The 23,612-nt window shown below is 42.7% G+C and overlaps 1 protein-coding gene across 1 annotated transcript; it reads left to right on the top strand.

The window, feature by feature from the left end:
* The first annotated feature begins 4,981 nt into the window (after window positions 1–4,981).
* Window positions 4,982–9,074, top strand: LOC133960816 (cilium assembly protein DZIP1-like). The gene is made up of 10 exons (XM_062395659.1): window positions 4,982–5,774; window positions 5,917–6,001; window positions 6,360–6,529; window positions 6,838–6,969; window positions 7,058–7,120; window positions 7,214–7,775; window positions 7,858–7,908; window positions 8,141–8,283; window positions 8,523–8,721; window positions 8,965–9,074. Exons 1-10 carry the CDS (start codon window positions 5,217–5,219, stop codon window positions 9,072–9,074), a joined length of 2,073 nt encoding a protein of 690 aa, XP_062251643.1. The 5' UTR covers window positions 4,982–5,216.
* The last annotated feature ends 14,538 nt before the right edge of the window (window positions 9,075–23,612 follow it).

Consider the following 23,612-nt stretch of genomic DNA (forward strand, 5'->3'; position numbering starts at 1 on the left):
GATAGTTAAGAGCATTATAGAATATCCTATTCTATCTTGTTCTATCCTATAATACTCTATTCTATATAGTTCTATTCTATAATGCTCAAAACTATCCTATTCTACCGTGTGCTATTCTATAATACTCTTTTCTTTCTCATTCTATCTTGTTAAATTCTATAATGATCTAAACTATCCTATTCTATATTGTGCTATTCTATTCTATAATACTCTATTCTATCCCATTCTATCTTATTCTATTCTATAATGCTCTAACCTATCCTATTATATCTTGTTATATCCTATAATGCTCTAAACTATTCTATTCTACACTGTAAAGTCTAATTAGTTGACCTTACTTAAAAAAAGTATGCAAACTCGTTGCCTCAAAAAAATTAAGCAAAGTAATCTTAAGATGAGTGAGTTACAAAAGCTTGTTTATTTTAAGTGTGCAGTACTAAATCAAGTAGTAAAACAGAAACAAAAAAATTAAGTTCATGTAACTTAATAACCATGCTTAGTGTTAAGTTAATTTTTTCATTTTGTGTGGACTGCTTGATACAAATTTAACCCCACTTAGAATTACTAAATACCTACAACTTACTACTCACTAATTTTTCAAGTTCACTTAAATTAAACAAACTAATTACCTTGAATGGGTCTTTGTCCTTTTTCTCTCTCTCACCCCTATTTCTTATCTATTTTTAGCTGTTGTTACCTAATAAAGGCAAAAACACCACAAAAATATACTTTAAAAGAACACTCACTGGGTTGATTCAGCTGCATTACAACATTTATTAAAAATAAAAATAAATTGCATCATTTACAGATCTAGGCTGAACAATAAACATTTGATACTGTTATTACTTTTGATTCCAATTCTCCAATATAAAAGTTTTATTACTCATGTAATAACCTTACAGTAATCAATAAAATTACTGTTCTCCATCCTCTTGTCATATTCAATGTATATTAAAGCTAATTGTAAAATTGCTCATAGTGTGATCTATGTTAAGCTACTGTAATAACAATGTGCATTACATCTATTATTCAGCCTCAAGTGTTCTGTTCCCAAGTATCACTTTCTTGTACATTCAAATACAAAACAGCAGCTAAACAACAAACTTGTGGTTTGATCGGACTGTGCACCATGACATGGACGAGTCAAAAATAAACCCACATTTTTGTGAACTAATTTTGCATGTAACAGTCTCACAATATTAAACAGGTAAACACCTGTTTAAACAAGGTTAAAAACATCACTCCTTGGGGTTTGTATTTTACTACATAACAAGTATTAAAACTTTTCCCAAAACACAAATTTAAACAGGTCAACCTTGCTAGGTTCACTGTTGACTACATTATCTAACAACAACTCTTTGTAACACAACTTGGCACTATTTCCACTATTAGCATACCAGCATCACATGGTACAGACTTGAATGGATTTTTTTTTTTTATTTAGATTGTAATCAAGCCAGCTCAGTTGCATGAAAGCATCAAACATTATCTGATAACATGAGAACATTATTATAACTTGCAAATTGCTGACAGCTGATGGCTCTTTACTAGTCTAATCCAGGAGACTGTTCTTCAGAGTTAACAGTTTCGGTGGGAGGTTTTTCTTTCCCAGTCCAAGCATCACAGTCTGAATGAAGTTGAGTGTATTTGCCATGCATTTTGGGTAATCCAAATGCAAAGCAAATGTAAGCCCAAATAACAGACAAACTGCCTGAGGCAAGTTTTTAATACGATCCATGACGATACCTCCCTCCAGAATGATGGCAGTGGAGATGGGCTGGAGGTCCACTGAACTTAGACCCTCGTGAGGACTATCTTCACTGACAACTGTCAGCACACCAACAGTGATGCATTCTAGGGCCTCGTCTCTTGCTGTATCCTACACACACACACACACACACACACAAACACACATTCTTCAGTATTGGCAATTTATGCTTTTCTAAAACATAAATTTTTAGTGTTGAAAGCATTTGTTAGAGAATATGGTTTTAAATATGTGTTCACATGGATTGTCCAACAAAATAAATTTGGTATGGTTAAACTGAAGCTATGGTCCACAAGGTCCATATATTCTTGAACAGTGACACCGACCTTTCAACCTAGACTTCTGCTCCTTAGATTTAAAATGAATTAATGTACATTTTTATGTACAGGCTATTTAAATACCTCTCATATTAGCTGTGGAGTACAAAATGTATGTTGTATATTGTGCAGATAGGATTACATCTTCTGTCAGCACAGGTATAGTTTTATATTAATGCACACCAAACTTTTACTTATGTGCAAGTACTTACAGAGCATGTCTTGAAGAATTCACTGGAGTCGTCACCAAGTAAAGTCGGAATGCCTTTGAGGACAACAGAGCGAAGTACTGTCACGTCTGATGTCTAATGATACAGAGAGAGAGAAAAGACCAGTTAACAGAGTTATTTGGCACAAGCACAGGTCAGACAGAAAATAGAACAGGTTGGTCTGGATCATCTCATTTAGAACTTGATTGATAAACTATCATACAGATCAAAAGCAAAATGAACCTACTTACCATCCAGCTCATGTGCTGCATCAGCTCACTGAGTTTCCGGCCAACAGTTCCCTTTTTTGTTCTGAAAATTTCGATGAACCGCAGGGTGTACTGGTCCAGAGCCTCAAAGAAGTCTCCCTCAAGATTCTTACTGCCGATTCTATTAAACTCGGCAAACACCTTAAAAAGTAGAGAGATGGAGAGACGGCAGAGGTGTTAACATTCCAACAAGTGTGTTTGGAGTTCTAGCCACACACCTTACATTTCTTTTTGACTGGCATTATTTTATTGGTTGAGAACAAAAATATCTTACCTGTCTCTCTATGAAGAGTGCTGGCCATCGTTCAACCATGTTGTGTACAGCCGGCTCCTTTTTTACAATTTCTTGTCTGCGTAGTGGGAATGATTGGTCCATCATTTGTGAGATGAATGTGCAGTACTTACACGTCCACTGCATAGGAAGTTTTTTTGTCTTCTTAAAAATCTGAAAGGGAAGAAAAGATAAGTTTAGCATTAAGGCCAGCAAAATAGAAAGAAAAAAACACTAACATGCAGTATCAGATTTGAAATACCAGAGCTATAGAAAAAAAATCCTTGCAAAAAATGTATCTAATTGTCAAGCTTTTAATCATTGAACTTCTTTAAGACAAGAACGAACACTCCAGTACAAAAGGTAAATGATAAACAACTCACTTATGTGGCTAGACATCAAGGGAACTGTGGATTGACCACTATCTGCCTGAGCCTGTAAGGGGACAGTTAAAAAGAATACAACAATTAAACACAACCAAAGCTCACCACAACTCACAAACATCTTGAGTGCAGTACAAGTAAAAACTGTATTATCGGCCTATTACCCACAAAGACTGTATTATAATGTACATAAAGAATAACTTAGGCCACTGAGTATGCCAGCAAATAGTTTGCCTATGATAAACTGGGTGTTAAGATCTTTTCAGATAGGGAGACACTTTTGTCTGTACCAAGTCTGATCTGTGGGCTCTCACTGCGTTCCCTCGTGGAATCAGACTGAGCGACTGACAGTGAGCGCGCTACACGTGGTAACCATGGAAACGGCACAGCTATAAATATTAACTAGTGTTAAGTGAGCAGGGTTAAATGAAATAAAATTAAGTTAGTTGACTGCGGTGATATCCCCAGTCACACACCTGTCTTTGACAAGCACAGACTGTTATTGTTGGTGGCTAAATTTAGCTAAGTTAGCATAGTACCAAACTTAGCAGCCTAGCTTAAACTAAAATTATACATCAAGACTTGCTCTGATGTTCTGCCATGTGAATGCCCTCCTGTTCATGGAAACTCACAAACCGCCGGAATCATTCTCTCATCGTGAGTCAGTACGCGATAAAGCACGAGTGCCGTTGCAGCTCAATACGGTCCAGCTCAGTACAGCTCAGGTACACGTCGTCCGTTGCGGGCATGTACCGTCAATGGTAGAGAGGACGGATTTGCGCATGCCGATAGGTCGAAAAAAAAATAAAAAGCGGGCGAAGTTTTCAAAACCATAACAAAGCAAAAGTACTAATACTACTCCGTGAAATTATTCTGTTACAAAACAAGTACATGTCCTGGAGTGAAAATTTCAATTAAGTAAAAACATATGACTGCAAAATAAATATTAAATAAATATAAAAAGTAAAAAGTAGCATACTCAATAGAGGAAAATGGCTCTTATGATTATTATTATATATCACGTATATCATTACATATGCAGTGACGTAAAACATTTAATGTTTCCCTCTGAAATGTAGTGGAGTAAAAGTAGAAATTAATGTGAAAAAAAACTCAAGTACTTAAAGTACTTTGTACTTAAGTGCAGTATTGAGTAAATGTACTTAGCTACATTCCAACACAGAAAATAAGCACAATTATCAAAAACGTACTTTTTCTAAATCAATCCAGCTCAAGCAGACTGAGCTGGTCAGATTTTCCAACCACAAATTACAAATAACTTACTAAAAGCTAGTGTTAATAGCATTTTGATAAAACTGATTTAAGTCAATTTACTATTTTTGATTAAATACCATGTTTGCATTTACAGTGTAGACACTTCAAAATAAAAAGGATCTAATTCACCAGCTATACATCTTCAGGAGAAGATTATGATGTTGATATCTTTGCAGTGAATGAATGTCTTCACTCAGTATTCAGCAATTCACTTGTATCTGAACATCACAAATCTTATTTTAATGTTTCTGTTAAGTTATATTGACTCGCGCAGTGTAACTTGGCGTAAAAAGTATGAGCGTAGCGTCTGTTTAAGTATTTTATTCTCATGTGCACCGGCTCTATTCATCCATCTCATGCACAGGTAACAAGGGAACTGACAACATACGTCATAAACACAGAAACCGTAACACCTAAAACGGGCAATACTGCTACCGTAAAACAATGAGAAGAGCGTTCTCTATAATGATACTTTAACAGTTTCCTTTGTTACCTTCGTCTTTGTATCACTTCCCTTCTAGAGCACATCATTGGACCCGTATTCATTTCCTGCCAGTATATGCCTTTAATAATATTCTATATCATCATAGGCTCCTTCGATTAAATAGATGCCATGTTATGTAGTGAAATAGATGACATGTTATCGTCATTCTGTTTGTTGCAGCCATTTCACAACGGTTGTACTACTACCCCTACACAAGTGACACGGCACAAGTGACACGAAATGTACTACCACTACACAATGAAACAAGGGACCAACTCATCAGCGGGGATCCAATCCCTCCTGAACAACCCGCTCAGCCACACCTCTGTACCCGCAGCGGGGATGACTCCCTCCAGTGGCACCTCCACTGTCCCCCCCTTCAAATTCCGCCATCGCGGGGAGAAGGTGGACTGGCGGCAGATTAACAAGGTGGACATAAACCTTGTGAAAAGCCAGCTGGACATAGACACTCTGCAGGCTCACATCAACGAAGTGACGTTGTGCAGCCTGGATGGGGAGCGGTGCCAGGAGTGCCGGAGCCCTGTGGACCCGGGTCTGCTCAAGCTCCTGCAGCTGGGGCAGCTCTCCGTGGAGTGGCTGCTCCACTGCCAGGAAGTCCTCAGCCTCAACCAGCATGCAGCGGAGGAGAGGCTGGAGGCGGCGCGCATGGAGCAGAAGCAGCTGCTGGAGCAGCAGAGCCAACAGGAGGAGAAGGTGAAGGCTCTGAACGAAGAACTTATGCTGAAGGGGAAGGTCGTGAGCGACCTGCAGTCCCAGCTGCTCCTCTGTAGCCATAAGGTAAGCTGCTAGGAGCGCTACCAGCTCAGCTTACAGAGGAGGCTCAATAACTGATCTACACTGACCTGTTTCCTCAGTAATGGGAGTTGCCTTGTACAATGTAATCAATAACGTTCTCTCTTTCTTTCTTTCTTTCTTTTAGTGTAAAGTTTGTAAGAAGGGCTTCCTTACGCCACAATTCCTCCAGAGTCACATCCAACGCCGTCATCCTGAGGACCATGAGAGCCGTAAGTCCACCTGACACAAAGAGAGAGAGAGAGAGAGAGAGAGAGAGAGAGAGAGAGAGAGAGAGAGAGAGAGAGAGAGAGGGACAGAAGTAAAGTCAGATACACGTAACGTTGCGTCTTCTACCTCAACATGAGGAGGTAGAAGACGGAGCCCTTGTTTTTCTGCTTCTAAAAGACTGAATGTTGTAGCTATGATGGTGTTTGTTTTGGATTGATTTGAGCACCATCATCTCGTGGCCACTGAGGGGCGACCCGCGGGACGCCAGTTTGGAAAAGGGTTCAGAACAGAGTCTTGTATTTTACCTGTAGATGAGCTTTTAATTAATACAAGTGATATGACTCTTATTCTTTCCTCCAGAGCTGCAGTCGGATCGTGAAATTAAACCGCAGATCGATATTCTTAAAACGGAGATCAGCGGATTGAAGGAGATGAACGTTCAGCTGCAGCAGAACCTGCAGCTCAAAACAGCTCAGGTAAGAAAAGCAGAACATCGGAGAACCTCGTACGAACAGATTTGTTGTTACGTGGTAGTAACGAGCGATTAAGGAAAACTTGATGCATTCATTCGCTCTCTCTGATTTAAAATTTTCAAACAAAATTCGTGTGAACGCTGTCTGCTGTTATTCAAATTAAGTGAATTATTTTGCATGTTAGTTGAAGCTGCTTGTCGACTCCTGGCAGAAAATGTACAGCGATAGTTGCCAACTGATTTGAAGTGAGGTTGATCAGATTTTGAAAACTGATTTGGGGAAATAGTTCTCTCTGGAAATCTTGTTGAAGCCTCCACTCTTATAACAGGCACTTGTGATTTCACTGTTTTTTTGTGCAATTCCAGGAGAAGCGACTTGAGAGCGAGCGAGAACAACTCAAGGCTGAGGAGATGGTTCGCTTTGAGCGAATCCAAGCCGACTCTGCTCAGTCACAGGCAAAACTCCTGCTGAACCTTGAGCAGCAGCTGAAGAAGCAGGTCAGTGGCGCAGGGAGCTGATATTTTACAACCTAGAAATGAGTGAAGTGATGTGATAACACAAAATGCTTAAAATATTTCTCTCCAGGAAGAATTGTGGCAATCCAAGCTGCAACAGACCAAGGACCACCACAAGTCTGAAATGAATAAGGTAAGTTTCTGTCAGAGTTGGCGCATGTGAAATATTAAACAAGCAGTCTAAGAACGGCCCTGTTGTAAAACACATCCTCTTCATGTTCTCCAGCTGCTGGACGAGCTGAGCAGAGTTCGGTCGTCTGTGTCTGCAGAGCAGGAGCGAAGCCAGCAGCTAAAGCAGGAAATGGAACAGTTGAAGCAGGAAATGGAACTGAGGCTGCAGGAGATGCAGCTTTCCATTGAGGCTCTGAGGAAGCAGGAGATGGAACAGAGGCAGGAGATGCAACTTTCCATTGAGGCTCAGAGGAAGCAGGAGATGGAACCGAGGCTGCAGGAGATGCAGCTTTCCATTGAGACTCTGAGGAAGCAGGAGATGGAACAGAGGCTGCAGGAGATGCAACTTTCCATTGAGGCTCAGAGGAAGCAGGAGATGGAACAGAGGCAGGAGATGCAGCTTTCCATTGAGGCTCAGATGAAGCAGGAGATGGAACAGAGGCAGGAGATGCAGCAATCCATTGAGGCTCAGAGGAAGCAGGAGATGGAACAGAGGCAGGAGATGCAGCTTTCCATTGAGGCTCAGATGAAGCAGGATATGGAACAGAGGCAGGAGATGCAGCAATCCATTGAGGCTCTGAGGGAGCAGGTTAAAAACAATAAAGTTAAAGTACCAGGTATGGATCCATCTCACGTGTCTTCTTCAGAACAGAAACGGCTCATATGATCCTAATGCATTCATCTCATTGTGTTTTCCAGTGGTGGTCAGAGCACAAGCACCAGAGCCACAACCAAAGAGGGTTGGTCTTGGTGAGTAAATCCTAAAACTAAAATGAGAACATTCAAACATGGTCACACCCAGACAGGCTGAGCATGTGCTTCCCTGCATGATGGATTTAATGCAGTTTAACAGCTGGACTGCTACCACGTCCCTGACCCCTCTCTGTTAACGCCTGAGATTTAGAGTTTCAGAATTTACTGTATGACGGCCAACATGTGTGATTGTAAACACAAGACTGACCGAGTGAGGTTTCTTTTACAGACTCGAGCAGCGCCTCTGAGCCGGAACAGAGTCCGAGCGTGACGGTCAATGCTCGGAAGAGGAGGCCCAGCACCAAGAAGAAGATGAGACGAAAGCTCAAGCGGGCCGTCTCAAAGAGCCTGGAGGACCTGGGGGTCAAGCCCGTATGTTCTCACTATTAACGCCTCCTCTCTCCACACAGTTTTTTTTTTTTTGTCCGTGATTCTGTTTCATATAGGGACTACACCCTATGAGTAAGAGGATAAAGTCCCAATATAGGAGAACAAAATAGTTATTTAATGAGACAGACGGACACACGGCTGCGTGGAAATGATCTATGAAAAGACATATAAGCTATGAAGAAACTCTTTTTCCAGACTGTCTTCCTTCTGCTTCTTCTCAGAATCAAAGTGGTGTGAAGAACAGGGAGTTCACTTCCATCATGGCCAAAGTGCATTCAGGGCAGGACCAAGCTGCGAAGGAGATGCCTGGATACGGACGATGTCGGGGGGAGCTCGACCGCAGCTTGAACGAGAAGAGCGCGAGAATGAAGAGAGAAGCTCCTCCAGAGACTCGGGCTCTATCCAGAAACGCGGTTCAAGGTATTTCCTCATACTGCGTCCCCAGAAATCCTCTTTTAATTCTTATTCTGCTAACAGACCAATTTAAACCACACCTCACTGGACTTTATATCTCCACTCATGCCCTATATGACTGATTTGAAATGAAATATTAGTTTCATTGTGATAAAGTGTAATTGGTTTTGACTGTGTATATCCAACACTCTCAGTCTAATCTGTAAAAGCTTGTTTTCCTGTCAGTGACTCTGTTGTCTGTACCTGCAGGCAGACAGTCCAAGACTCCCCAGCCAGCGCCGAGGGCAAGGAGCACCACCCCACCCAAGAAATCTACGCCAGACAACAGTGCTGCTCCGAGGACCTGCAAACTCATGTAAAAATACAAAACACACTTTGTTACTTAGAGATTTTCTAGTCTCCTCGACCACCATCACTCATACATCCCACTCTCATGGCAATTTGGGCTTCAGTGTCCTGCCTGAGGAGGAAATTAACCACTGGATAAATCAATTCTAGTAGGTTTGAGGAACACTTACAAAAAAACTACTTCTCCCATCATGCATTTCACCTTTCCTGCAAGTATTTCAGTGTATCACAATGTACGTACACAATCAGTCACATGTCTTGAAAATGATAACATCAAAAGTGTTTAAAATGGGATGATGAGGTTTTAAAACACAACGTTTCTGTTGAAATGCAGGAAAACGGGGATCAGATTTGCAAAGTGGATAAGAGGAACTTCAAAAAAGGTTTGTGCTTAGTTTCCTGAACTACAAACTCACACCATACGAGAAAAGATATGATTCTCTTCATCCATCAAACTTCATCTGATCGATGTTAGTCACAGAAGTTGTGTGTTTATATTCAAGGAGTCAACGAGTTATTTTAAAAGTCTCAAATGTAATTTTTAAATGAAGCTTTTTTAATCAGGTTAGGTCTTAAATATGATGCACTCACCTTGTGTGTCAATATGATGCCTGTTTGTTTTCAGATAAAAAAATCCCTGTCCTTGCCAAAGAAGTGGTTCAGATGGCAGAAGAAAGAACAGAAGAGTGAGTCCGGGACAGAAAGCTCCTCGAAGAGCAGTGAACAGGAAGAGACAAGGAGAGGAACAAGCCCCCCTCTCCATCAACGGGACCACGGTGGAGCAGCTTCAGGTTCCTCGGGGTCCACATCAGTGATGACCTCACCTGGACCCATCACACAGACTCCATCAGGAAGACGGCCAGACAGCGGCTCTTCTTCCTCCGCAGGCGGAAGCTCCACATAGATGACAGGATTCTCTGCAACTTCTACAGGTGCACCATAGAGCGCATCCTGACTGGCTGCATCACCGCCTGGTATGGCAACTGCACCGCCCTGAACCGTAAGGCTTTACAGAGGGTAGTGAATTCTGCCCAGCACATCACCAGGACGGCGCTACCATCCATGGAGGACCTCTACACCCAGCGGTGCAGGAAGAAGAGCAACCGGATTATTAAAGATCCCTTTCATCCCAGCAATAAAAAAATTTGCCTGCTGCCATATGGCCGACGGTGCCGCAGCATCCGGGCCCACACCACCAGGCTCAGAGACTGCTTCATCCCCCAGGCCTTTTAAACTCCTCCGAACTGCAATAACTCCACTAAACAAGCGGCGTGGCATATTTGCATCATTGCACATAATTGCACTTCTGTTTTTTTCTTCAGCTGTATATATATATATATATATATTAAAATATATATTTTATTTTCTATTTTAAATTTTGATATTTTATTTTATACTATTTTATTCAAATGTCATTTTTTTGTTTTTTAATTCGTGAGCATTAGCATTGCATGCCAGAAACTGCTTAATGTCTCTGTGAGGGACTCAGACGAAGCTGTCCCTGCTGAAGGGGCGGCCCCCCCTCGACGCCGTGGCTCCGGCCTCTCGGCGGCCCCAGAGAGAGTCTGGAGGACGTGGCCGGCAGCATGTAGTTCCGTCGGGTCTGGCACGTACACCACGGCCCCGGTGTCAGGGGCCGTTTAGAGGAGCTGGTGTTTAGATACAAGAGGGAACATGGTCAGTATCACTGATTGTCCAACTATAACACATAAAAGTACATATAGATATATTTGTGTTTGTATATCATTACATATGTGTAACGGGGTCAATTCTTAATAAAGTGTTATACTTTTAGCAGTGTTATTTTCCCTGTTCGGCTGATGTTTTAATTTACCTGACAGAACGGCGATGCCTATAGGCTGCGGGGACTCGTTTAAGTCTATTAAGGGACACCGCTCTCCCCCTCTCCCTCTCTCTCTCTCTCTTTCTCTCCCCCGTCTCCCCACTTCCGGTCCTGTGTGTGTGTGTGGAAGTGTAGCTTAGGTGTGGACGCAAATTGTTTGATGCGGTAAATTTGCTGTAAGTCACTTTAATGTTAATGGAGATCACCCAGAAAACGTTCCGCAAACATTAACCGCAATTCGTTCCATTGAGCCAGTGTACAGCTGTGTGTGTCTGTGTGGGTGATACAGTGTCAGCGTCGCCATGACTGGACGCTGTAATCTCCAGTCATAAGAATAATACTTGTAAGTAATGCGCCGGAACATTTACCATATTACCACTATTGTGTCCGTGAAATTTAGTTAAGTGGTCTTTTCCTGTTTTAGTAATTATCATCATGACAATAAGGACGGCGTGGGTCCCTGCTTAATTTTAATGAATTTAAGGTATGACATAATGATGTGTTTTATGTTTGTAAATGTTTTCAAAACATTTTGATAAACTGATTTAAATTGTGTGACCTATAACAATTATTACAATATATTATAAACACACGAATATTTGAAAGTAACAAGATTTAAAATCAGATTAAGATATATATAGACACTTTAAAACACACTACACATAACCCAATACTAGTTAATAGTGAATTAGATAACAATGCATCATATATATACACAGTAATAATATAAGTACAACCAATGCTTCAAATCAAGTTAGAGCAAATGGGATGTTTGTATACTCTGTAAGCAAACATATTTGATTTAGATTTTAACAGTCAAATATAATCCATTGTTAAAAAGGGTTATTTATATATGGCTACATAACGATAAAGTTTATTATGAATTAATGGTTGTAAGATGAACTGCGTTAAACATGTACCACTTGTTTTCAGGTGTTTCCCTCTTTATTTGAGTGAAGAGCCTCAGCAACGTGTTCACAACACACCTCATATTGGATTTAACTTGTTATACTGTGGTGCCCTCTGCTGGCCATTTGTGTGCAGTGCAGCGAGTCAGAGCGTCAGCTGCCAAACGTGAACACGAATATCCTGCTGCACCCTCATTATACTGCTGCATCTGGGGTAGATAGTCGTCCTCCATCCTGAGGGTCGTCAGTAAACCTAACCCTAGTTCGACCGTAGTGTCCTTTGGCAAGATGCTGAACCCTAAATGGATGACCACGCCAGAGGCGGTTCTACATGGAATTGCGCCCCGGGCGACACCTCCTCCGAGTACCCCCCCCCCAACGAAAAATAAATCTTATTTTTTTTTCCATAATTATAACAATATAAGTGAAAGAGAAACTTACATTTCTCAATTACAATGTGTGTCTCTGAGAGAGTGAGCGGGGCGGGAGGCGGAGCCCCGGGGACTGTGTGTGTGTGCTACCTGCACAACAGTGTTCAGGGAGCCGCTGCTGAGGAGCTGAGCCTCAGGTTGCAGACCCCTGTCTACAGCGAAAGAGCGATTTGTTTACTGCTCCGCCGTTAAAGAGATGCAGACGTTAAAACATTGGTTCGGCTATAATATTAGTTTATGCCTCCGCGGGTGCGCCACACAGTTTGAGAATCACTGCTCAACACAGTGGATCCCCCGTTCCCCCCCTTGTCCGTTCCGTTTGGGAGACCCAGCGGTGGACTGTCCCCCGCGCCCCCTCCCCTTCCCCGTTCCTTCTCACACAGCATCAAGCAGCGGGCGCCAATTTGTCAATTCCCCACACAGTGAAATGATAGATAATAGAAAACCGCTTCGCGGGCCAGAAGATTTTATACATTTTTTTAGGTGCTCGTGCTGCCCCCCACATGACATGGGAAGGTGCCGCCCCGGGCAGCTGCCCGATTCGCTCGTGCCCAAAACTGCCACTGGACCACGCTTTGAGTGGTCATCAAGACTAGAAAAGCCCTATATAAATACAAAACCCTTTACCATTGTGTGTGTGTGTGTGTTTATGTATATGGTCACATTGAATCCAAAACATGCAGCACGATAACAGATGTTCGGTCCTTGACCTCTGTGACCTCTGTGTTTGAAATGAAGTTGAAACAGAAGAAACAGAGTCTGGGGGAATATGGAGGAGGAGGAGGAGGCAGCAGTAGGAACGCTGCTCTGCTACAGTGAATGCACAACTATGTTTTCCATGCTCCTTTTCTCTGTGTTCACTAATGAATAATTAGACACAGGCAGATAAATAGCCACAGGCTCCCAGAGCGCTGCAGACAGAGAGAGAGAGAGAGAGAGCGAGAGAGAGAAATCCATTTAGGTTATTACTCCATACATAAAACCCATTTTCATTTTCAGAGGCGCTGTTTGGTTTACTGTCAGAATAACAAATAGATAACAGCAAAACAAAACAAACGCGCAGACGAAAACAATTGAGCACATTCCGGACTGAGAGTCTTGTCTCTTAGAGCTCAGTAAAGTCACAGGGAAACACACAAGTCTCGTGCATTTTACTGCTGTGTTGTCTCAATTATAAAAAAGAGCAGTTTGTATCTGCACCAACATTTTCTCATCCTTATCTTGAGAATACATCATTATTTTTTCAGAGGTCTATCCTTAACCTTCAAATGCAGCCTGCTCCTAAGCTGTTTCGAACATGAACTCTGGAAAATGTGCAGAATATTGGATCCTGACATCTTCTGCGGTTCAACATAAACATGGGAAGAGGGCAGCTGGAGATTGTCTGCGTCAGATGCGTTCACATCAACAGGAACAATTCCCTTCAGGTGTTGGGTAGCGCCTGGGTCAAGCTTGCAGGAGGAAGGACAACTCTGCATGTCTTTTTTGTTTGCAGCACATCAACACCAGCGTCTGCCCTTATCGCCAAAAGATCTCGAGTCTTACTGCGTTTCCAAGTCACCATCATCATCTGAGTCTTCTACGTGAACATTACATCCGGTTTCATCTTGTTATAAAACTTGTTTGAAACGTCATCAGCTCGCCCAGTCGTTGGGAATTTTCAGGACAGTTGCACCCTCACTTCTGGAGAATCTCAGGAAATTGTGCTAAGCTCTGTGTATGTTTGAGAGCAGCTTTAAAATCAAAGTTTTGGTCAGTTACTTTCAATACTTTACCTGCTGTTTTGCCATAACATTGTATTTTGAGTATCATGCACCACATGCAGGTAAAGAGTCTATGACCGTTGGGTTTTTCTAGTTTAAATCAAAATACAAGATCTATACTAGATCCCTGACATTTCAGATAATACTGTGTCAAGCTTATGGGTGTTTGGCAGTTTTCATCTGAGAAGTAAGATGTTCCTCACTGTCAAAAAGTGGGACTGGGGAAGAAGGGTGAATGTGTGAAGGGTCTTGAGTCTGAAGAGTATCGGTCATTGGATTCCCTCTGTATGCATTAATAACAAAACACCCTTGGATGGTATTGATTCGGGAATCTCATTCCCATCTGTCCTTGGAAGGGTCCCTTCATCATCCTGGCCTGGGAGTGCACTTTACCCCCCTCATTTTTCTCAAGGTTGGTTCCAGTCCTTTCAGGTCATTCTTATCTCACTGATGTTTGTTCAAGTGTTTCATTTTTACTTTAACTTTGGTTTTAATTATTTGATGCTGGCTGAAACCTATTCATTATTGACAGCTGAGGCTGACTTACCTTTATGTCAAGAGCATGTACTAACACAGGGTATTCAAACTGGAAAAGACAACAATGACATCTCATCAAGTCAATTCTAATTGCATTTAAAAAACGTGTGTTCATGTTGTTAGATGAACATATTCTTAAGTCTTGAAGGGACATGATGCAACGTTCCTCTCCACGGGGATGTTTCAGTGATGCAGAAGAGGAAGGAAAACCTGTCCACGGGTCTGAAGAAACCAGAACACTGTTGGCAACTGGGAAAAAAATCCCAGGTAGCAGAATATGTTCAGCCCAGCAGCGACTTGTAATGAATGACACCGGCCCTTCTGCTCACTGGAGCTGATTATTAGCTCAAACTGGCTGAATTTAGTTGCTGTTATTCCCAGTGAAATCTGGTGGTCCTGCTGTATATCAGCCTGTTCTATTGTTGGATTAACTAGTTTAGGGACTTTGCTGCAAACAATTTGCTGTTGTGACCCAGTTGCCTTCATGTTCTCATCATACACGGAGCACACAGCACAATAGAAAAGGCAGCTTCATTTGTCATTTGCCCAGATACTCAGAAACCAAGCCAGCAAAATGAGCCAACACATGAGCGGCTGTGGCTCAGCAGTTATTGCGGGTTGTTCACTAACCACAGGGTCAGTGGTTCGATCCCCGGTTCCTCCAGTCGGCATTCTGCAGTGTCCTTGAACAAGACACTGAACAGTAAATTGCACTTTGTGTGCAGCAGCTAGTCGCACTGTATGAGTGGAATTAACACATTGATATTTAAGATTATGCACAAACTGAAATTAGGAAGATTTCAGAAACTCTTCTTGACTCAAGATCGAGCAGAATCACAAGAGCATTTAATAAATCCAAACCTAACTGATTATTGATCCTGGAAATTCACAAATAAGTGGCCAATCTAGAGCTTTTCTAATTCGGGTGTTTCCGGAAATTTACACAGAGGGGCCCGTTGTATAGCCAACTTCCTTCAGTAGGGTGCACATCAAGTCAATCCTTACTCAAGCACATTGTGAACTTTAAAGAAGCTCATATTTCTTCATTTCAGATTTCAGCTGGGGCCAGTGCCCCTCTGGCCACACCTTTTAGGTCCGCTCCTGTTGGCAGGTTATCAAATCTCCCAAAAACTAAATGGCCAACTGTGAACCCCAGAAAGTTGTTATCTCTGCCCAGGTAGCATTCCAGCCCGGGCAACATTTTGTCCTCAGATAAACATAAAAGTGGAGCAACACTGGTTCAAAGTATACTAATATTAGGAGGCATTACGAGAGCGCAGCAGCAGTTGCCAGCGAATTATCTGTACCCGGCAAGTACCCAGATGGCCTGTGTGTATTTATAGAGTCTTGGTTAAATCTGCTGCTGTTGAAACCACAAACACCACAGGCTGCGTCTCTCTGCGTGGCAATTAAACAGCACAAAGCTGATGCTGGATAAAAAACACATACCTACAAAACGTTTTTAAGAGCAAAGGAAATGGGCAAATCAACAACTGGGGTTTTCTTCTCTTTTTTTTTTAAACCCAGTTTCACAGTCCCAGTGGTCCCGGAAATTACGAGTGACCATGTAAACAGCAGAATTGCAACTGCCTAGTTTTTAATATTTTCTCCAGCGACTGCATGTGACAATAAAGTAGCAGGTGTGTACGGTAAAATTGGGAACGTGCACGTGGTGTGTGCGTGGACGTCCTTGGCACACGGAACTCACAGAGACACTTCGTATGAGTTTTAAGGATAAATGGGCTTCAAGCTGTGCCGACACAGCATGAGCTCACTTAATCTCCTCAAGTGGAGAGTGTCAGTCAACACTGCCAGGGCAGATAAGGTGTGTTGGAATATGGAGGTGTGTGTGTGTGTGTGTGTGTGTGTGTGTGTGTGTGTGCGTGTGTGTTTGTGCATTGGGTTGTCTGAGAGTTCTATTTGCATGTTTTGAGAACATACTGTATTTTTTATGTGTGCACGCGTGTGTGTGTGTGTGTGTGTGTGTGCGAGCGCGTGCATGGACAAAATCCTACAGGGGATGTAGTATGTCTATCCTGTTATGCATGATGAGCTCAAAAACCTCTACACACAAACACACACATAGACAGGCACACACACACACACCCACACACACATTCACTTTGTCGTTAAAGTGTAAAGCTGTAAAATATTTTCCTTGGCTATTGTTGTTTGATTTTCACTCCTTCACTCACAGCTGACAATTTTGACAAGTTTTTCTGTCTTCCTTTATTTGTTGTTTATTGTTGAGTTGTGCAGGTATGACGGAGGTGTGTGTGTGTGTGTGTTTGTGTGCCGATATGTTTCTCAGCAGCTCTGTGCTGATTCTTCAGCAACATGCGACTGACTGACAGAAGTAGGTCTGTGTGAGAAGCGCTCGTCCCTCTCTGGCTCGGTTCCTGGTGAAATCTCCTCCTCAACATCGCCTTCCTCCTCGAGTGCTTTTCCACTTCTTTACCTTTCACTCAGTTCCGTCTTTCCTTTCGTTTTCTTTCTTTCTTTCAAGTCATGAAGTGGAGATTGAACATTAAAGATGCCTTCTGTTGTCACTGGCACATATCAGAGGCCCCCTTGAGAGATAATTCATACCTGATCTCACACACTGCATCAGAATCTCACACACACGCCGGTATACTCGTACAAAAACACTACTTTACGCTCTACCATCATACTTACTTCTCTCTGTCTCTAAACGCACTCATTACCATTTACTACAAACAAATGACTGACCTTGAAAAAGAAGGTAAACAAGTAGAATTACCATAGTTATCCCCCTGCCGTTCTAACAAAGCTGTAAAGTCCTCCTCAAAAGTGCTGCTGCTTGATTTAAATGCTAATTTAACTAGCAGCACTCCCAGCGGGTGCAGACTGTAAGCCAATCAAGGAATGAGAATTTAAACTTCCTGTCTTCCTGTTTGGTCAAGCTCACTTCCTTTTTATCCTACCCTCTCTCTCACACAGAGGGTAAAGTAGTGTGTGCACTATAGTGACGTGCGTGTGAAAGTATGATAGTGCATGAATGAGAGATTATGAGGCTGTGTGTGAGCCCAAGTATGAATTATTTCTCATATGGCCTCTCATTGACAAGAGTCGCACACATACACACACTTGGAAAACTGCACTTGGACACACAGATTGGAACACTCACAGTCAGGCACTAGGCACATACACACACTCACACACACACACACATACACACACACCCTTCTGGAAACCTTACACAATTATGGTTAGAATGAGATTCATTCTCAGCCTTCAACAGCTCATTAGCTGCATATTGCAAATCGTACGTTTCAGCAGAAAGCATTGATGAGGAACAGCGAGGACGGGGGCTTTGGGAGAGGCAGGCATCATTTTAACGTGTGTTCGGAATTCATAAGCACATCACAAAGCGCTCTGTATGTATACTATACATGAAGGGAAAGGTCTGGAATGGTTGGAATTAAACGTTAAAGGTCACATGTGAAAATGTTAAGCCTTTTAAAATAATCAGCGGGAAATCCCTCTTAGCTGTTAAATACAAATTCACGCAGCACGTAATAAAGGAATGTAATAAAGGCATGAAATAGACATACATTTAAAAAGCTTATATAGATTATAATTAAACGCATGTGTCGAAACTTTCTGGTGCTGATTTTTTCAGGCGAACTGCACCAACGTGAGGATTAAGAAGGCGACCGAAACAATGACATTAGTTCCGAACTCCGCAGCCTCAGAACGCCTGCCTGTGAAGTAAATATTGTTATTCAGGCGTCCTTGGCTTTCACACAACAATTGCTAAATCTCGCGAGAGCAGTTACCAAGACGGAACCTGAAGAGGACAAGCCGAATGCATCTTCATCATCAGGTGCCTTTCTCTCTGTGATCTCGGTTGAGAGGTTTCGACTTTGTTCACCGGTTGGGTTTCACCGGGGAGAGAAGTTTGTGGTGCAGCGGTGCAGCTGCAGCCGGCTTCAGCTGATACGTGACCGGCTCATTAAAGTTTCATTGGCTCTTTGTTTCCCCTTTGGGTTATCCTTCACAGACCAGTAACTCTGACTCACAGGAGCTCAGCCAGTGCCCACGCATCTGTGTGTGAGTGAGAGTGTGTGTGTGTGTTTGTTGGGAGAGTGTCAGACAAATTTCTGCTCTGCAAAGCAGGGTGTGTCATAAGACGCAAACAAATATTCGCGACACTCGCACACACACATTCTTAAATCCCCCTGTATTTGAGTCGTGCATCAGTTTCTAGTTTCAGCTGATTATACTGTTCAGGAGTCAAATAAAAAAAAAAAAAACTGTAAATGTCTTCTCCGTGCAAGGAGCCACGCTGATGAGTCTCAAATTAGCACATCCTTTCTTACTGCTGTTTTTAATTCAGGATGGAAGGTGGGGCAGGTTAACTGCGTTGTTAGCGCAGCGTGCTGGAGAACATGGGGAGCCTTTTCTCTCGAGCAGGTGAAAGAATTCATGTTGTACAGCTCAGCGGGGACCAAGGAGCGATTGCATGCATCGTGTTTTACCTGTAACACCCACTTAGTGTCAGACCTGCAGAACCTGACTGGACCTTGAAGCCCGCACTGGGGATTTACATTGATTTATACTGCCGACCCCGGCTTTAGACACATGATGATGCACTTCAAGGGAAATCGAATACAGACACACACATTTTAAACGCTTCATCCAGATAACTAGGACCACAGGAGAGGCTTTTACGCAAGTTTAGTATTTATCACCCTGTGTCAGTTACTAATGAACTGATCGTCGAGCTGTGGTTTGAATTATGTTGTTTACACATCCCTCAAGTGGGCAAAACAGGAACTACAACGGTTTTTAATTCCGATGAAATCGAATGAGATGTCTCTACATACAGGGTGGACGACTCTGGTGCACACATTCATGTGAACTGTAATAACTTTGGATGATCCCTTCACTTTTCCTCTTGTGCCATCATCTGGTCAAAATCTCTTTGTCCAATAATGTGATTTTTAACCTAAACCATGAAAACTGATGAGACGGCCTCAGCTGTACTGTGTTTGGTGCTAATGATAGAATGCTAACATGCTAAAAATGTTGAATGTGTCCAGCAAAGTACCTGCTTGAAGATATAATATCCAACAATTCATCAAAATGTTTAAAAACAACTAGACCTATGTTATATATATTTTGTTACATCCAAAATATTTACAAAGAAACCCCGAGAAATCTCCAGTTTTATTCAAGGAAATGTAAAGGTTTGATTTCTGTCACCTTTTTAAATTAGGTCATATGCTTAACCTGTGGCTTTACCCGTCTCTAACCCGGTCAGCAGTGGTGGTTAGGTCTCCCATGATCCAACGCTGCTTCTCAATGTTATTTAACCAGGTCCTTTTCTTAACGTTTGGAGTGAGAGACCCCTATAGCAGCAGAAGTTACATATTCACATACGTTTTCAGCATTGTAATTCTGAGTATGTTAATGAGTTGTTGTGCAGCCTCAGAGCTGTTGGCAGGGCTGCAGTTTCCCTGTCACTCCTGGAAATCCGAGTCGTGTGGTTTCACGTTGTAATTTACGGAGCCGACTTATGACCTTTGTCTGAAATGTCCTGTCATCATCATCTACCTTTACCATTGGGGGAAAAAAGCAATTTTTCCTTTTGAATTGAGAAAATGAAGCAGTTCACTTTGTTAATTTAGTTACCACTGTAAACTGTTTTCACGCTGCAGACAGAACCAACCACGGTTCAGTGAGACCGCCTCCTTTGGTCAGACTCAATTTTGGTGCTTTGCTCTGGACTGTGGGCCGAGGCACCTTTTCACACCTGTTTATTTGGTTCAGACTGAATTGAAAAGTCCAAAGACCCAGACCAAACAAAGTTAGTGTGGAAGGGAGCTTGGGCTCATTCATCTAAATGAATCATGACATTTATCACAGAAAAACACCTTTTCTGGCTCGGTGAAAATCTCCTAGAGTTACAAATGAGGAAACTTGATATCCTGCAAAAAATGAAAACAAAATGTATGGATTTTCTTCTTCATACATACTAATGTCGATCAAAGAAAATTACATAGAAAGAATTTTATGCCGGGTTAAAACAATCATGATGAGAAGAGGACTGTATACTGCTGGAAGGGCTTCACAGCTGCTATCACATGGCTTTACGTGGAGGTATCTGTGTGATCAAATTAGGAAGTCTAATCTCCTCGGGGTCTTGGCAACGTTGTGAAGTGTATTTGACGACTCGTTTGTGGATCCAAGATTTATTTTTCCGCAGCAGGTGTTTCCAGGTGAGACTGTAATCAAAGTGGTGACCTTCTCCTCTGATGCAGAAAGACTCGAACCGATGTCAGGTGCATCTCAGACGCTGAGGGGGGGGGGGGGGGGGGGCGATGCTGGTGCTCGCCCTACAGGATGAGGACAACTTTATACGTGCACACTACAGAACTGCACACACATAAACAGACAAACAAACAGTAAAAGGAGAGCGCTGTTGTTTTGGTCCGTGGATCTTTTTAAATTGAATTGAGAAAAGTGAGGACAGCGGGAGAAGACAAAGACGGAGAGGGCGGGATGAAAGAGAGAAACTGGGGCAGGCAGAGTGGGGAGGTGGAGCACAGGGGGAGACTGGACTGTAGAAACATTATTGACACTCGCTTTCCTCCCCCCTTCTCCCCCCTCCAGTGTCCACCTCCAGTCTCTGAACAGCAATTACACCTCTCCAAATTATGATCTATACCGGCAGACTGGACCTGACCAGGGATGGAGATGGATTGAACTCCATGTCTTTCCTCTTCCCTCTCTTTCCTTCTCTCTCTCTCTCTCAGGTTTGCCGATGGAGACAGATGGCGCGGGGCCCTTGGCCTCGGCCCCTGCAGATTGATTATTGATCAGGAGGACAGAGATGGATCGAGGGGTGGAGAGGATACCGAGGAGCGGAGAGGGGGCCGCGGAGGTGGAGAAGTGGGAGGATTTCAAGGAATTTATGTTTTAAAAGTGCAGGATAGCAGGAGGAGAAATAAAGGGGTGGGGGGTGGGGGGATGTTGGCACGGCAAAGGTTTTCTTTAGCTCAGCCATCACCGAGAGAGGGAGAGAGAGAGCTATCGACTGAGCTACAGATTTATAGCCAAAATCTAAAGTGTTTTGGATTCTCTTCAGGATCCCCAATTGATAGCTCATTCTTTGTCAATGAATGTCCCATTCCCACTTTAAGTAGATGTTAATCAGTGCAGCGGCTCCACACGCTGCATATCTAAAAAAGTTTTAATAAATTAAGAAAAGCTTTCTGCTGGGACTAAGGGCCACGCAGTTTGAATTTAAGGGGCCAGAGAATTCATTTAGCTGATAAAGAATTCATTTCTCTTGGATAAATGAAAACTAAAGCAACAAAGTCACACTCAAAATTGCTCTTTTTAAATGTTCTTCCATTGTCTGCGTAGCACCTCTGAGTGTCTGCTTGTTGTGTGTGAGTGCCTGCCCTTGTGTTTGTGGGATAAAGTGTTTGTGAGCATGCTGATGTGTTGGGGAAGGTGAAGCTGTCTCTGCTTGCCAGACAGATGGCTATCAGCAAGGCTCCAGAGAGTGAGTGCTGCTTTACAGTGGAGCCAAGAGGTTAAGCTGCAATCTCCACTGTCTCTCTCTTATTTTTTCCCTCTCTTGCTGTTCATTTCATCTTCAGTGTGTTTGTGGTTGGTGTGTGTGTGTGTGTGTGTGTGTGTGTGTGTGAGCGTGCACATGTGTGCTCATTTACTCCCTTTTGCAGTCCTATGTGTGAATATCAGTGTGCGTGATAAAGGAACAGAAGGAGCCTGTTGGCTGGTGCGAGCGAGTGTGCTGGAGGCAGATAATGGAGGAAATAAACAACATGCAGGCAGCTGCCCAGCCCAGAGTTTACACTGGATGCCATCACTGATGGCAGTTCCTGACTGTGTGTCCCCCCGCAATTCATTATTCAACTTAAAATCATTCGATTCATCTTCCAATAATTACCAAAGCACTCACAAACACTGGGGAAGCTCGTGATTTTGAATGTACTTACTCTTGTTTTAACCGTGTTTGTCTCGTCAACTTTGGTCTTCGTCTGTGCGGATACTCCAGGTGCGTCACTTCCATATGTGCCCCCGCCCCCAGGCAGTGTGAGAGTAGTGTCTCAGGAGGAGGCCTCTCCGCGGGCTGCAGGGAGAGGGAGGGCGGAGTGGCTGCAGGACGGAGTGGCTCAGTTTGCCTCCGGAGACTTTACAGCCTGAAGGAAAACTGCTAAATTGGGAATTCTATGTGTACATGTATTTTTTTGTGTAAGATGTTTTGATTGCAACAAATATTGTATCTGCGAAACAAGCCCAATTTTTTGCAGCATGATCACCTAACATCGATTGTCCAGCTCACTGGAGCATTTGAGCATTTTTAGCTGAATGTTTTTGGACCAAACAATGATCATTCAGTCTCATGGCCCTCAAACACTAGTCTTTTTCAGTATATAAACATTACAAAACTCTATATGCTATAACTGCCAACAGGCAAAGTTGGCGACTAGCTAGTGGAGCGGTTAGCATTTATAAAGCCACATATTTATTTCAGTAGTTGGAGACCAAAAACAGGGGTTAAATGGGATATATTGAATTTGTATTCCCATGGTGAATAATGAATTGTAATGTTCCTCTAACAAGTTGTGATATACTGCATGCCAGATCAGTTTGTTTATGCTGTCCCCAAGTGGCCAAAAAACAGTTTATAACAGATTTAAGCCAATTCTTAGACATGAATCCAGAAAATCTCCGGACCCAATTGCCTGGATATGCTCGAACTTTGTCTTTCACACATGTGAAGAACACAGCAGGAGATTGTCAGGGTCAGATGGGTTCACAGTAACAAGAAAATGCAGCGTTCACACGAGGGGGGTGGAGCCTAGGTAGAACATGCAGGTGGCAGGACATGATGTTTAAATAGCACAGTGGAAATCATGTCATTTTTTAAAGCACATCAATGCCGGTGTTGTTTCTTATCACAGCTCTAAAATATCATGGTCTTTCCAGAATGACACCCTCTTCAGGGTGAATGACACCTATTAGAAATGTCGTCATACACCCACTCACCCCTTCAGACTTTATCCTG

The sequence above is a fragment of the Platichthys flesus genome, chromosome 9, assembly GCF_949316205.1.
Source record: "Platichthys flesus chromosome 9, fPlaFle2.1, whole genome shotgun sequence".
In the NCBI taxonomy this organism is placed as follows: Eukaryota; Metazoa; Chordata; class Actinopteri; order Pleuronectiformes; family Pleuronectidae; genus Platichthys; species Platichthys flesus.

Bases quoted from the DNA above. Each gene is read 5' to 3' on its own strand.
- LOC133960816 (XM_062395659.1), top strand. From the start codon at position 5,217: ATGTACTACCACTACACAATGAAACAAGGGACCAACTCATCAGCGGGG. The intron at 5,775-5,916 runs GTAAGCTGCTAG...TCTTTCTTTTAG, and splicing joins TGCTCCTCTGTAGCCATAAG to TGTAAAGTTTGTAAGAAGGG. The intron at 7,121-7,213 runs GTAAGTTTCTGT...CATGTTCTCCAG, and splicing joins ACAAGTCTGAAATGAATAAG to CTGCTGGACGAGCTGAGCAG.